Source organism: Oncorhynchus mykiss, chromosome 1, assembly GCF_057628025.1.
Source record: "Oncorhynchus mykiss isolate SJ-2025 chromosome 1, ASM5762802v1, whole genome shotgun sequence".
Classification (NCBI taxonomy): Eukaryota; Metazoa; Chordata; class Actinopteri; order Salmoniformes; family Salmonidae; genus Oncorhynchus; species Oncorhynchus mykiss.
Genome location: NC_143022.1, coordinates 85,197,553 through 85,212,578, shown reverse-complemented (window position 1 = coordinate 85,212,578; position 15,026 = coordinate 85,197,553). Strand labels below are relative to the sequence as shown.

General features: G+C 41.8%; 1 protein-coding gene across 8 annotated transcripts in view; it reads right to left on the bottom strand.

Moving 5' to 3' along the window:
* Nucleotides 1–292: 292 nt before the first annotated feature.
* LOC110530536 (voltage-gated delayed rectifier potassium channel KCNH1-like) overlaps nt 293–15,026 on the bottom strand; it is a 99,135-nt gene continuing 84,401 nt past the window's right edge. For all 8 annotated transcript variants that reach the window (XM_036986900.2, XM_036986897.2, XM_036986898.2 and 5 more), the window contains 2 exons: nt 6,089–6,499; nt 293–5,978 (listed from right to left, as the gene is read on the bottom strand). In XM_036986900.2, the coding sequence (XP_036842795.1) occupies nt 5,529–5,978; nt 6,089–6,499 (861 nt within the window). In that variant the 3' untranslated portion in view covers nt 293–5,528. The remainder of the gene's footprint in view (nt 5,979–6,088; nt 6,500–15,026) is intronic.

Genomic DNA, 15,026 nt, shown 5'->3' with positions numbered 1-15,026 from the left:
TTTAGTTTTCCAAAAATAATATTCTAAGGTGTGCCCAGCTGGACATGACCCAGATCATAGGCTGGATGCCTTATCACTGTACTGTAAGTGTGACATCATGTATGCACTGAAGATAGACTGTCCTGTATCTTATTCTTGTTGGTGGTTTAACCTATGGATGGAGCTATGTCTACTTAGTTTATTCTAAAGGGGAAACAATCGATTATTATTTCATCAACTTGTTATTTCTTCAACATCACACAATTGTGTTTGAAACTAAGAACCCCCCCTTCAAAACCAAACGACAGACTGCTTTGTATAAAATATTTATTATAAATAGTATTTTACATATCATTACAAATACTCTCATTTGTGCTTACAATAATTGCATGTACAGTATCATTACAGGGAACGTATGAGTATCGTGACATTACTGTCCTCATGATATATTTATATTAATGGTTGATCTTTTAGTAACACTTTACTTGAAGGGTATCTACATAAGCACTTCATAACATATACATAACCCATATACAGCACATATACAGTACCTTTACTAAATGCTTATGACAACTAAAGTAGGTCAAAAAATATTTTCATTATGAATGTGTTAAAGTCCTTATATACTGTTGGTACCCTTAAAGTAAAGTGTAACCAATATTCTCTCTCTCTCTCTCTCGCTATGACATTCCAAAGTAGTACGTACATACATAGTGCCACTAGGCAGCAACCCTGAGCTGACCACAAAAATAGTTTAATGTTGTTTAAACTGGTCTGAAGTAATCATGCTCACATGTTTTAAGGAGTGCAACAGAGAATCAAGTTTAAGGGTTTTTTGGTGCTCAGGGAGTCTGGGCCGTTAAACAAGGTGTTGGTGATGATCAGGTTTTACTGACCAGGCTCATGCATGGAAGTTTGCATCCCAAATCGCACCCTATTCCCTATATAGTGGACCTGTTCAAAAGTAGTGTCTTATATAGAAAATAGGGTGTGATTTGGGACGCAGACAAGGACTAACTGAATAGCTGGTAGGCTCTTTCTCAATTGTCTAAAATGTCAGTTCTCTCATAGCTTCCTCTAGTTTATTACACTGATCTGAAAGAACTGACCAGGTTAAAGCTAGCCTAATGACCAGCATCCACCATCAGGTTTTAACTGTCAAGTCTTTCCAATCAATGTAGATAACGGGGAGGAACCTAGGAGAAAACTTTGAGAGACCCAGATTACCCAATCGTGATGCTATCCATCAGAGCTCTCTATCAATTGATGTTCTAAACAACCCTTCCCCTCTGTGATGTCATCACAGTAATAAAACCCAACACATAGGGATCACCCATTAATGCAGGCGAACACACTAAGCCAAGAATAAATACTTCTAAAAGTTTATCATCAAATATTGTACACATGCATCAAAGCAGCTGGCATGAGAATGTACATCAAGTTTCCATATAAGTGTGGTAAATGCATTATTGATGTACATTTGATGATGTGATTTCAGATGGAAACATATTGAAGAATAAAGTTACATTACATCAATATGCACCAACCAAATGACATCATTGTTGTAGTTGCCCATGGTGGCCATGTTGGGACACTTAACAAAAGCATGCTATAATATTTAGAAACATTTGAGCATTATAATGCATAGAGTACTGCCTCATTTTTCTCGTTCAAACAACACCCCCTTACTCAGGCATTGGCCCATTAAACATTACTATACCGTATGTCAAGCTAAATGTGTTAAAAAATAAACAAGCTATCCTCTCTTCATGTTCACTTCTACGTATCATGGAGACCGTGAATCTAGGCCAAAGTTAAGGTATGTTTAAGTAAAGTGTGTGCATTTGTTTCCAATTTACTAGAAAATAGTAACACATTGACACCAATAGGGGTCATTCGGGTCAGCAGTAAACAATCATAACTGTATAGGTTACAGGGTACCACTTTACTTAACGCCAACACGGATAATGCATGATGTTGTTATAATGCATTATAAGACTTGCAATATGCATATGATCCTTACAATGTCTTATCTTATAGTGATCCTTAATACATAACAGCTATTTTCAGAAAGAAATGCTTAATATAAATGCATAACATAGCCTATGACAACACATTTTGAAGGGTCATATATGCATATGACAAGTCATAAAGCACTATACATATTGGCTTTACGTAGTGTGCTTCTGTTGACTACAATTAATATCTGTCCAGGATCGTAATTATACTCTTCATAATTATTGCTAATATTGTCTGTAAGTGAAGACCCTCCACATTCCATGTTGTGTATGGTGAAAGATAAACATGGTAACATTCATAAGTCGTAGTTTCCTTCAGATTGCAGCATGAACAAATCATCAAAATGTAGCCTAATGTAATACGATCACGATATGGGTTGGATTTTGTTCACTCATCGTAATCGCAGGCAGTTACAGCAGAGATATGAGTTTTTGCTTTTTTACTACATAATTAATTGAGTGCGGTGTTGCGGCTGTCTATGTTTGTAGCCATCTGCGGAATTTGTAGCACAATGCAGCCATTATGTACCCCAATGTAGCCATTATGTAGCGTTATGTAGCCCAATGGGAACACTGAACCGTGGAGACCTCCCTTAAGACTGATAATGAACTACATATAAATGTACTGAAGCTGGTTTAGTGAACCCCACTCACAGGATTGGTAACCTTGCCAGAGACCTGAAGACTCACGTTAGCTACCCAAACTAATGCCGAGGCTTGAATACAGGCTAACACTGTCTTGTTGCATGCAAGAGACCGTGCACGAATGCCAGTTAGTCCCGTATAGTCACAGGAGGAACTCTGGCATCAGTTAACAGCAAGATCATCATCATCATACTGTATATTAAGATGACACTGCTGGGCCTCCCGGGTGGTGCAGTGCCATCAGAGTCCCTGGGTTCGCGCCCAGGCTCTGTCGTAACCGGCCGCGACCGGGAGGTCCGTGGGGCGACGCACAATTGGCCTAGCGTAGTCCGGGTTAGGGAGGGATTGGTCGGTAGGGATCTCCTTGTCTCATCGCGCACCAGCGACTCCTGTGGCGGGCCGGGTGCAGTGCGCGCTAGCCAAGGTTGCCAGGTGCACGGTGTAGCCTCCGACACATTGGTGCGGCTGGCTTCCGGGTTGGATGCGCGCTGTGTTAAGAAGCAGTACGGCTGGTTGGGTTGTGTATCGGAGGACGCATGACATTCCCGTCCCGAGCCCGTACGGAAGTTGTAGCGATGAGACAAGATAGTAGCTACTACAACAATTGGATACCACGAAATTGGGGAGAAAAAGGGGTAAAATTAAAAAATTTAAAATTTAAAAAATTTAAAAAAAAGATGACACTGCTAGGATGTGATTAGTTATGTTAAAGTCACTGAAGATGTGAACACAGTGATTCAGAACTTTGGCACTGCTAGTTTCCAATTAGTGTATCTGTGTATCTGTGCATGTCCTGTGTATCTATTTAAAACATTGATTACTAATTCACAGGCCTCAAAGTTATGTGTCTGCCTTTGATATTCAGCAATGGAGTTCACAGTACTATACAGTACTGAAATGAATGTATGTTTAACAATGCGAGTCATGCAGCAAGTCATGCTTTGCAGTGAAGTCTTTTTTTGTAGGAAGACACAGTTACAAATGTCATCGGTTAGATGAACAAAAAAAACGAAGAATCAGCTAAATAAAGCAACCTCCTCCACATGCAAACAGCACAACATGGCGAGGTGGAGTGTTGTTAGTGCAACTGAAACAGTTCAGAGACATTCCCAGCACTGGAACCATCGGCCAAGAACACTGACCAAGCAGTCAACAAAAGGTGGTTGGTTGTTGGTTACTTGGTTATGGATATCATATTGAATAGAGAACTGCTAAGACATACGGTGATGGTTGGTCAGTCTGAAAGGGGGTTGGAGTTTGAGTTCTTTATAAAGACCAAGCTGTTCTTCAATCAGCCAGTCAGGGTTCTCTGTGCACAGACCAGAAGATTGATAGGCTAAGCTCTGAGCTCTGATTGGTGAACACAGCCTCCTCCATCAGGTTTAAAGAAGACGATGACACAGAGTACAGTAGTAAAGTTGGAAAAACAAACCCAAAGTAATATATTCTGTGAACCTCCTGTGTGTTTATGAATGCATTGATAGTATGCCAGGAGCAATATCTATATTGAATGATTTATAGCAAGTACAAAGCTCAATGTGCAGTACCACCTGTGTTGAATGCATGTATAGCCTTTTTGCATTTATAAATGTTGGAACATTGCTGCAGGGACTTGCTTCCATTCAGGCACAAGAGCATTAGTGAGGTCGGGCACTGATGTTGGGTGATTAGGCCTGGCTCGCAGTCAGCGTTCCATTTCATCCCAAAGGTGTTTGACGGGGTTGATGTCAAGGCTCTGTGCAGGCCAGTCGAGTTCTTCCACACCGATCTCGGCATCCGTTTCTGTATGGACCTCGCATTGTGCACGGGGGCATTGTCATGTTGAAACAGGAAAGGGCCTTCCTCAAACTATTGCCACAAAGTTGAAAGCACAGAATCATCTAGAATGTCATCGTATGCTGTAGAGTTAAGATTTCCCTTCACTGGAACTAAGGAGCCTAGCTCGAACCATGAAAAACAGCCCTTACAGTTGACCAGGGCATGGCAGAAATTTGATTAACTGACTTGTTTGAAAAGTGGCATGCTATGACAGTGCCACGTTGAAAGTTACTGAGCTCTTCAGTAAGACCATTCTACTGCCAGTGTTTGTCTAGGGAGATTGCATGGATGTGTGCTCAATTTTATACACTTGTTAGCAACGGGTGTGGCTGAAATAGCCGAATCCACTAATTTGAAAGGGTGTCCACATACTTTTATATATATATAGTGTATACAGAAAGTCTTGTAAAGTATTACAGGGTGATAGAATGACATTGTGAATACATACAGAATCTATTGTACACTGGTGGCACAAAGAAAGTAAAATATGTATTCACCCCTTATAGATAATCTGAGAACCACTGATAGATAGTGATCCCACTGGAGATCTACAAGGATAATGAAGGTGAACAATACAACATTCATTGCTGCTCTGCTCTTACTCCATAGACTGGTAAAAAAAAATAGTCTCTACCAAAATATACAGCCGATGTGCGCGAGCAGACTAGCACAACACAAGCGTACAGGAGTATAGGTGTGAACCTGTGTCTGTAGGTCACAGAGGGTAGCCAAACCCATGGTGGTCTTAAGGTCACTGCACTGCGCCTTGAAACCCTTTCACCGCACTCACCCCAGAATCCTCAGTGACCAACAGGCTCAACTCCAAGGTTCCATGGCCCACAGGGGTAAAACCACCAGGTTCTCTTAAAATTAACAGCATTGTAGCATCATCATCTGCTGCTTTTCACAGGCATCAGCAAGGTGAGGGCTAAGCAATGGCCTCAGCTGAGACACGCCAACAACTTGCAACATCTCTGACCCTATGACCAAATTGCCCAGCATTGGGACAATAAAGATTTTCTGAATCTGTTAACCATCTTCACACACTCAACATAAGCCCCTCTGCTTCTACGAAAATATGTCCTCCTTGTCCGAGTCTGGCGAGGTGGGTCTGGAGATTTCAAAGAGAGGCTTGGGGGAGCTGGGAGCTCTCCTTTGAGCCTTGAGGAGCTTCAGAGCCTCTGCTAGCTGAATCTCCAGGCCGGCCATGCGGGTGTTCAAGGCCTTCAAGTCTTCTTTGAGCTCCAGCTTGAGCTCCAGGAGGGAAGCATGGAGAGTCTGCTCTGGGATAGGGTAGAAGGCGTGCTGCTTGGTCACCTCAGGGGGTACCACAGGGCTGCGGTCCTGTGGCGTGTTGCCCGTGGTTCGGGCGCCGTCCCCCACGTTGTCCAGGCGCAGATCACTCTTGGTAATGCCGCTGTCGCACGAGCCGGTTTTCTTGAGCGAGGTCTGGGACTCGTGGGCTGCCCCTGCCTTGGTCCGTTCGGGTAGCGTCTCCATGGACTCGGCTTTGGACACCTTGGAAATTAAGAATATAATGTATTAATGCAGATGGCTGGAGAGCTAATGCCAGGATTCAATCGGAGGTTGGGAATCCTGGTCTAAATATGTTATGTTTCTCGTTATACCTTGTTCCAGTTGGACTCCTTGAAGCGACCCCAGCCTTTGACCTTGGCTGGCTCGGACAATTGGAGAGACGGGGCCTGGAGCTGGGCTTTTTCTGAGGGGCCGGAGGTTGTGGACGCCAAGATGGAAATTGAAGGAATGGGCGTGGCTGGACTTTCGGTGACGGTGACAATGCTGGTGGTGGTGATGATTTCATGGATGGGAATGGGCTCAACATAAACAGTCTGGCCTCTCTCCAGGTCATCGGATGGGTCAGCCCGCTCCTGATGTACACGGGCCTCCTTCTGCTGCCGGAACCGCTGGAAGAGCCGACGGACCGGATGGTCCGGCGGGAGGTTGAGGGGCGCTTCATTCTTTCGTCTCAGGCGCTCCTCCTCCTCTCGTTTCACATCACTGATCTTTCTGAACACAATCTGTAGAGAGACAACAGGCTCTTGATTAGTTCAATTCAACTATGAACTCCATCCTGTGTTATGTAGCTCATGTTGTGCATTGGGTGGTATGTCTAACCACATTATGCTAAGCTATCCGGAGATTGCTGAAACTAACCAATAAACCAGAAGGTGCACTTTCAAATAAAATAAAAAATTAAATAAAATTGGGTCAATCAACTAAGTTTAGGTAAGTGAAAAAAACATCAATGTGTTTCTGCACCAAATTCAGCTCTGTTCGATGATGAGCTTCTCTGACAGTTAAGACTAGCACACAGGTAAGTATCTATAGTAGGTAAGCATGGAAGTGCAGGTACAGTGCATTACTAATTTAATCCCATCAGACTGAAAACACAGCAAATAATGCCTTTTAAGGAATCCCTCAAAGGAAATATAAACGACTCAATCATTCTTTAGCAGAACTTTAACCAAAACACAAAGCATCTATTTTTTATTATTCTGGGTGAAATTTAGAAAAAGATTGTTATATTTATGTTGATACTCTATTTTACACAGCAAATGTTGTCCATGTTGTCCCACAAATTACATTACTTTAACCATTCATGGTCAACACATTTCTTAGGATTTGTAAATAGATATTCATAAGGAAAAGCACACGCAAAATATCAAAGTTCTATGCTTCGTATTTTCATTTATTTAGAGCCAGCACAAACACCTAACGTTTCAACTAGGTCTTTTTCTAGGGTGTGCTGTGTGAGAAAACTCCTGCAGTCTCTATTCATACAAGTTTGAGTGAACAACAATTGGCAATAATTGGTCATTTCAATTAGACAATTGGATAGCAATCAATTAGTAAGTCACAGTTGACAATATTTTTTCGACATGCAATATTTACAAAAGTCTACGTACACAATACATTTAGACAAAATCATAAGTCAACATGATATTGATAGGGCATGTTTTTCAAAGCAACGCTCCCATGACTTGTGCAAAGGCAAAACAATATTGATAAAAATAAATCAAAATATGGCCATGATACATAAAAAATAAAGGTCTGAGATTGATTTCCTCATTAAAGGGATACTTTAATGGCAATGAGACTCTTTTCTACTTGAGCCAGATGAACTTGAAAATGCCATTTGTATGTCTCTGTGTTTCAGTATGAAGAAAGAGGCAGCTTTGCGAGCCAATGCTAACTAGCGTTAGCGCAATGACTGGAAGTCTATGGGAAAGCGAGCGCTAAAGAGGTAGAGAAAGATGGATAATATATGCAATGGAGTTGAAAAATATGAACTACAGGCAATCAGTGTTCAAACAGGAGATATTAAACAAAGTATTGATGAAAATGAGCTCATCTTATGATGTTCATTGCAAAAATGTACTTATTGATTCACTGGACACACACACACACACACACACACACACACACACACACACACACACACACACACACACACAAAGACTGAAATATTAAACATCAAATAGATTAGAATGGCTATCCTCACATCTATGGAGACAAAGATTTAGCAGCACATTCTAGATTGCATTTGAAAACTATTACATTTGAGCGAAACCCCAAACCCTGCAGACATATGCGAAATGCATATATGCTTATAACAAGTTATAAATCATTATACCTGCAAGCTTGTAGAAAGGTTTTACCCAAAAGTCCAATCTGCTGGTTTATCATTAGTAGTTTGTTAAACTACTTCACAACAGGGCAGGTGGGACAGAGCCCCACCTGTTTAGCTAAAAAAAATATATATACAGTGCATTCTGAAAGTATTCAGACACCTTCCCTTTACCCACATTCTGTTATGTTACAGCCTTATCCTAAAATTGATTAAATAAATACAAATTCCTAGCAATGTACACACAATGCGCCATAATGACAAAGCGAAAACAGATTTTTAAAATTTTTGCAAAAACAGAAATAAGTTATTTATATAAGTATTCAGACCCTTTGCTATGAGACTTGAAATTGAGCTCAGGTGCATCCTGTTTCCATTGATCATCCTTGAGATGTTTCTACAACTTGACTGGAGTCCACCTGCGGTAAATTCAATTGATTGGACATGATTTGGAAAGGCACATACTATATAAGGTCCCACAGTTGACAGTGCATGTCAGAACAAAACCCAAGCCTTGAGGTTGAAAGAATTGACCGTAGAGACAGGATTGTGTCGAGGTACAGATCTGGGGAAGGGTACCAAAAAAATGTCTGCAGCATTGAAGGTCCCCAAGAACACATTGGCCTCCATCATTCTTAAATGGAAGAAGTTTGGAACCACCAAGACTCTTCCTAGAGCTGGTTGCCCGGACAAACTGAGAAATTGGGTGAGGAGGGCCTTGATTAGATTAGGGAGGTGACCAAGAACCCGATGGTCACTCTGACAGAGCTTCACAGTTCCTCTGTGGAGATGGGAGAACCTTCCAGAAGGACAGCCAATACAGTACTCCACCAATTAGGCCTTTATGGTAGAGTGGCCAGACAGAAGCCACTCCTCAGTAAAAGGCACATGACAGCCTGCTTGGAGTTTGCCAAAAGGCACCTAAAGACTCTCAGAACATGAGAAACAAGATTCTCTGGTCTGATGAAACCAAGATTCAACTCTTTGGCCTGAATACCAAGTGTCACATCTGGAGGAAACATGTCACCATCACTACGGTGAAGCATGGTGGTGGCAGCATCATGCTGTGGGGATGGTTTTTAGCGGCAGGGACTGGGAGAGTAGTCAGGATCGAGGGAATGATGAACTGAGCAAGAGCAGAGATCCTTGATGAAAACCTGCTCCAGAGTGCTCAGGACCTCAGACTCAGGCAAAAGTTCACCTTCCAACAGGACAATGACCCTAAGCACACAGCCAAGACAACGCATGAGTGGCTTCGGGACAAGTCTCTGAATGTCCTTGAGTGGCCCAGCCAGAGTCCGGACATGAAACCGATCAAACATCTCTGGAGAGACCTAATAATAGCTGTGCAGCAACGCTTCCCATCCAACCTGACAGAGCTTGAGAGGATTCGCAGAGAAGAATGGGAGTAACTCCCCAAATACAGGTGTGCCAAGCTTGTAGCGTTATATCCAAGAAGACTCGAGGCTGTAATTGCTGCCGAAGGTGATACAACAAAGTACTGAGTAAAGGGTCTGAATACTTATGTAAATGTGGTATATCTGTTTTTCATTTTTAATAAATTATCTAAAATGTCTAAAAACCTGTTTTTGCTTTGTCTTTATGGGGTATTGTGTGTAGATTGATTAAATTGAGAAAAAATAATGTGCAGGTGTTTTAGCCTAGCTCAGTGCTTTCTGTGGTGTTGGGGCAGCCAGTGGAAAATACGGAGTGTAGGGGTTGGTAATGTTCTCTAGTTGAGCCATGATTGACTCAGTGTTCTGTCACTCAAGGGGACACTATGAGTAAAGCTTGAAAATTCAAGCCCTTGGGTGCTGCCATAGACTTACAATAGAAGTGCCATTCTTAAAAGGCTCAAGGTCATTGGCAACAGATAAAATTACTTCAAATAATGTTATATCTACCTTAGCTTTGATTGGACTGATCATGTCAACATAATACTTTCAAAACGATAGCTGGCAAGCTTGGATTGGACTGATCATGTTAACATCATACTTTCAAAATGATAGCTGGCAAGCTAGATAAGCAGTCGTCATCATGAATCAAGTCAACAATCTACTAGCAAATCATATTCAATCCTTGTCATATGAAGAGAAATGATGGATTATATAACGTATTGGTGCTCATCGGCCATTGGACATAACCATTACACAAGAAGTTAGAAATGGCTAAATCCATGAATGCTGAGGCACGACTGCAGCCTTGGGTTTGAACCAGGATGTGCGACCAGCATCGTCTGGGTTAGAGGAGGGTCTGGCCGACCAGGATTTCCTTGTCTCATGGTGCTCTAAGCAACTGCTTGTGGTGGGCCGGGCACCTGCAAGCTGACCTCGGTCATCAGCTCGGTGGTGTTTCCTCCGACACATTGGTGCGGCTGGCTTCCGGGTTAAACGAACAGTGTGTCAAGAAGCAGTGCGGCTTGGCTCTCGACCTTCGGTAGGAGAGTTGCAGATAAGAGACAAGATTGTAACTTCTGGCCCATGGCGTTGTATGTGAATGTTTATCCTTTATGTTTTTACCCTATTTTTCTCCCCAATTTCGTGATATCAAATTGCTAAAGTTTGAATACATTGGCCATGCTGTCAATCCAGCATGACTTCTGCCACGTTCAAAACAACTGGAAACTCGGAACTGGGAAATATCAGACTTCAGTGAGTTCAAGACAACTGGGAACTCTGAAAGAAACTACCTTTGACTGGGAAAATAATTTTCAACGATCATCCAACTCGGAAAGTGGGGAACTGCAGCCTCTTTCTAGAGCCCAAAAGGACCGCCGCGCCACCGCCCTGTTCAAGTGAGCACAGCACAACAAGGTAAGTCTAAAAATGTATTGTAAGTTGCTGCATGAATGATGTAATATGCCAGGGAGATAGCATTACTTTCGTGGCCACAGAATACATAAGTGTATATTGTGTAGTAAGCTGTTAGTAGCCCATGTGTCTCACCCTAATAATTTGGTCCCTTACCCCCCTCATAACTTAGCCTACTTTTTTGACTTGGTAGTGCACATGTAACCTATAGCCTGTTTTAGAGAAATTTAATCGTTGAATATTGTAAGAGCTTTCATTGTCTGCTTATATGCCCCCTTTATTTATCCTACAGTTCTGACTTGGTGTACAGGGAGAATAATGTAAGAGCGATAACTACGTCCGTCCTAGCTCGGATTGCCTCTTATCCGCTCATTGTTCCCTTATGCCATAGTTTGTACATCTCAATTGTCAGTGAAACCACATTTGTTTAAGCAAGTCAGCCATGTCAGCATCAATGTTTTTCAAAGGCAGTAAATGAGGCTGAATGAACTGTTTTGCTGCCCCAAAAAAATTGCGGCACTTTGCCCCACCAAGATTTACATGCTAAAATCTGCACAATATAAATCCCAAACATTTTCTGCTATTATAATTCCTCTTACCAAGTAATGCGTTAAATATCAGATCTCTCTACAGGGTTCTAAGCCTCCAACCCCCAAGCGAAATGATGGTGTCATGAACATCGAAGTCAGAGATGTGGCTTGGCATCTATTATTCAGTGAGCTGCTGAATTGCCAGCTGGCTGCTTCAGAGAACAAAAGCTTCACGTCAATTGGGTATTTTTTATTTTATGTAAGGAGGCAAGCTTAATTTAGGTTAAGCCAGTGACTCTCATCATAGGGGGGGGTAATCATGGCATCGGAGGACCAATGCGCAGCGTGGTAATTGTTCATGATATTTATTATAACTCAGAACACTAAAGAACAAAACAATAAAGCGACAACGAACGAAACGAAACAGTCCTGTACGGTGAATACACAGAACAGAAAATAATCACCCACCACTCAAAGGTGAAACCAGGCTACCTAAGTATGGTCCTCAATCAGGGACAACGATTGACAGCTGCCTCTGATTGAGAACCATACCAGGCCAAACACAGAAATCCCAAATTATAGAAAAAAGAACATAGACTGCCCACCCCAACTCACGCCCTGACCATACTAAAACAAAGACAAAACAAAGGAACTAAGGTCATAACGTGACAGTAACGTTAACTCTGTCACTAGCCCACATATACAGTGCCTTCAGAAAGTATTAAGCTTTAATAAATTCAGGAGTAAAAATGTCTTCTACAAGTCACATAATAAGGTGCATGGACACTGTGCAACAATAGTATTTAACATGATTTGTGAATGACTACCTCATCTCTTTACCCCACACATAAAATTATCTGTAAGGTCCCTGAGCCAAGCAGTGATTTTCAAACACAGATGTAACCACATAGATCAGGGAGATTTTCCAATGCCTCGCAAAGAAGGGCACCTATTGGTAGGTTGGTAGTGGTATTTTTTTCTTTTTTAAGCTGACCATTGAATATCCCTTTGAGCATGGTGAAGTTATTTCTTACACTTTGGATGGTGTATCAATACTAGAGGTCGACCGATTATGATTATTTAACGCCGATACCGATTATTGGAGGACCAAAAAAAATACGATACCGAATTTATATGCCGATTTATATATATATACAGTATATCACAAAAGTGAGTACACCCCTCACATTTTTGTAAATATTTGAGTATATCTTTTCATGTGACAACACTGAAGAAATGACACTTTGCTACAATGTAAAGTAGTGAGTGTACAGCTTGTATAACAGTGTAAATTTGCTGTCCCCTCAAAATAACTCCACACACAGCCATTAATGTCTGAACCACTGGCAACAAAAGTGAGTACACCCCTAAGTGAAAATGTCCAAATTGGGCCCAATTAGCCATTTTCCCTCCCCGGTGTCATGTGACTCATTAGTGTTACAAGGTCTCAGGTGTGAATGGGGAACAGGTGTGTTAAATTTGGTGTCATCGCTCTCACACTCCCTCATACTGACCGGTCACTGGAAGTTCAACATGGCACCTCATGGCAAAGAACTCTGAGGATCTGAAAAAAATAATTGTTGCTCTACATAAAGATGGCCTGGGCTATAAGAAGATTGCCAAGACCCTGAAACTGAGCTGCAGCACGGTGGCCAAAACCATACAGCGGTTTAACCGGACAGGTTCCACTCAGAACAGGCCTCGCCATGGTCGACCAAAGAAGTTGAGTGCACATGCTCAGCGTCATATCCAGAGGTTGTCTTTGGGAAATAGACGTATGAGTGCTGCTAGCATTGCTGCAGAGGTTGAAGGGGTGGGGGGTCAGCCTGTCAGTGCTCAGACCATATGCCGTACACTGCATCAAATTGGTCTGCATGGCTGTCATCCCAGAAGGAAGCCTCTTCTAAAGATGATGCACAAGAAAGCCCGCAAACAGTTTGCTGAAGACAAGCAGACTAAGGACATGGATTACTGGAACCATGTCCTGTAGTCTGATGAGACCAAGATAAACTTATTTGGTTCAGATGGTGTCAAGCGTGTGTGGCGGCAACCAGGTGAGGAGTACAAAGACAAGTGTGTCTTGCCTACAGTCAAGCATGGTGGTGGGAGTGTCATGGTCTGAGGCTGCATGAGTGTTGCCGGCACTGGGGATCTACAGTTCATTGAGGGAACCATGAATGCCAACATGTACTGTGACATACTGAAGCAGAGCATGATCCCCTCCCCTCGGAGACTGAGCCGTAGGGCAGTATTCCAACATGAAAACGACCCCAAACACACCTCCAAGACGACCACTGCCTTGCTAAAGAAGCTGAGGGTAAAGGTGATGGACTGGCTAAGCATGTCTCCAGATCTAAACCCTATTGAGCATCTGTGGGGCATCCTCAAACGGAAGGTGGAGGAGTGCAAGGTCTCTAACATCCACCAGCTCCGTGATGTTGTCATGGAGGAGTGGAAGAGGACTCCAGTGGCAACCTGTGAAGCTCTGGTGAACTCCATGCCCAAGAGGGTTAAGGCAGTGCTTGAAAATGATGGTCCCCACACAAAATATTGACACTTTGGGCCCAATTTGGACATTTTCACTTAGGGGTGTACTCACTTTTGTTGCCAGCGGTTTAGACAATAATCGCTGTGTGTTGAGTTATTTTGAGGGGACAACAAATTTACACTGTTATACAAGCTGTACACTCACTACTTTACATTGTAGCAAAGTGTCATTTCTTGAGTGTTGTCACATGAAAAGATATACTCAAATATTTACAAAAATGTGAGGGGTGTACTCACTTTTGTGATATACTGTATATATATATATATATATTGTAATAATGACAATTACAACAATACTGAATTAACACTTATTTTAATTTAATATAATACATAAATAACATTTATTTAGTCTCAAATAAATAATGAAACATGTTCAATTTGGGTTAAATAATTCAAAAACACAGTGTTGGAGAAGAAAGTAAAAGTGCAATATGTGCCATGTAAAAAAGCTAACGTTTAAGTTCCTTGCTCAGAACATATGAAAGCTGGTGGTTCCTTTTAACATGAGTCTTCAATATTCCCAGTTAAGAAGTTTTAGGTTCTAGTTATTATAGGAATTATAGGACTATTTCTCTCTATACCATTTGTATTTCATATACCTTGACTATTGGATGTTCTTATAGGCACTGTAGTATTGCCAACTCTCGGGAGTTGATAGGCTTGAAGTCATAAACAGCGTTGTGCTTCAAGCATTGCTAAGTGCTGCTGGCAAACGCAGGAAGGTGCTGTTTGAATGAATGCTTACGAGCCTGCTGCTGCCTACCACTGCTCAGTCAGACTGCTCTATGAAATATCAAATCATAGACTTAATCATAATATAATAAACACACAGAAACACGAGCCTCAGATCATTAATATGGTAAAATCCGGAAACTATCATTTCGAAAACAAAACGTTTATTCTTTCAGTGAAATACGGAACAGTTACGTATTTTATCGAACGGGTGGCAACCCTAAGTTTAAATATTGCTGTTACATTGCACAAACTTCAATGTTATGTCATAATTATGTGAAATTCTGGCAAATTAGTT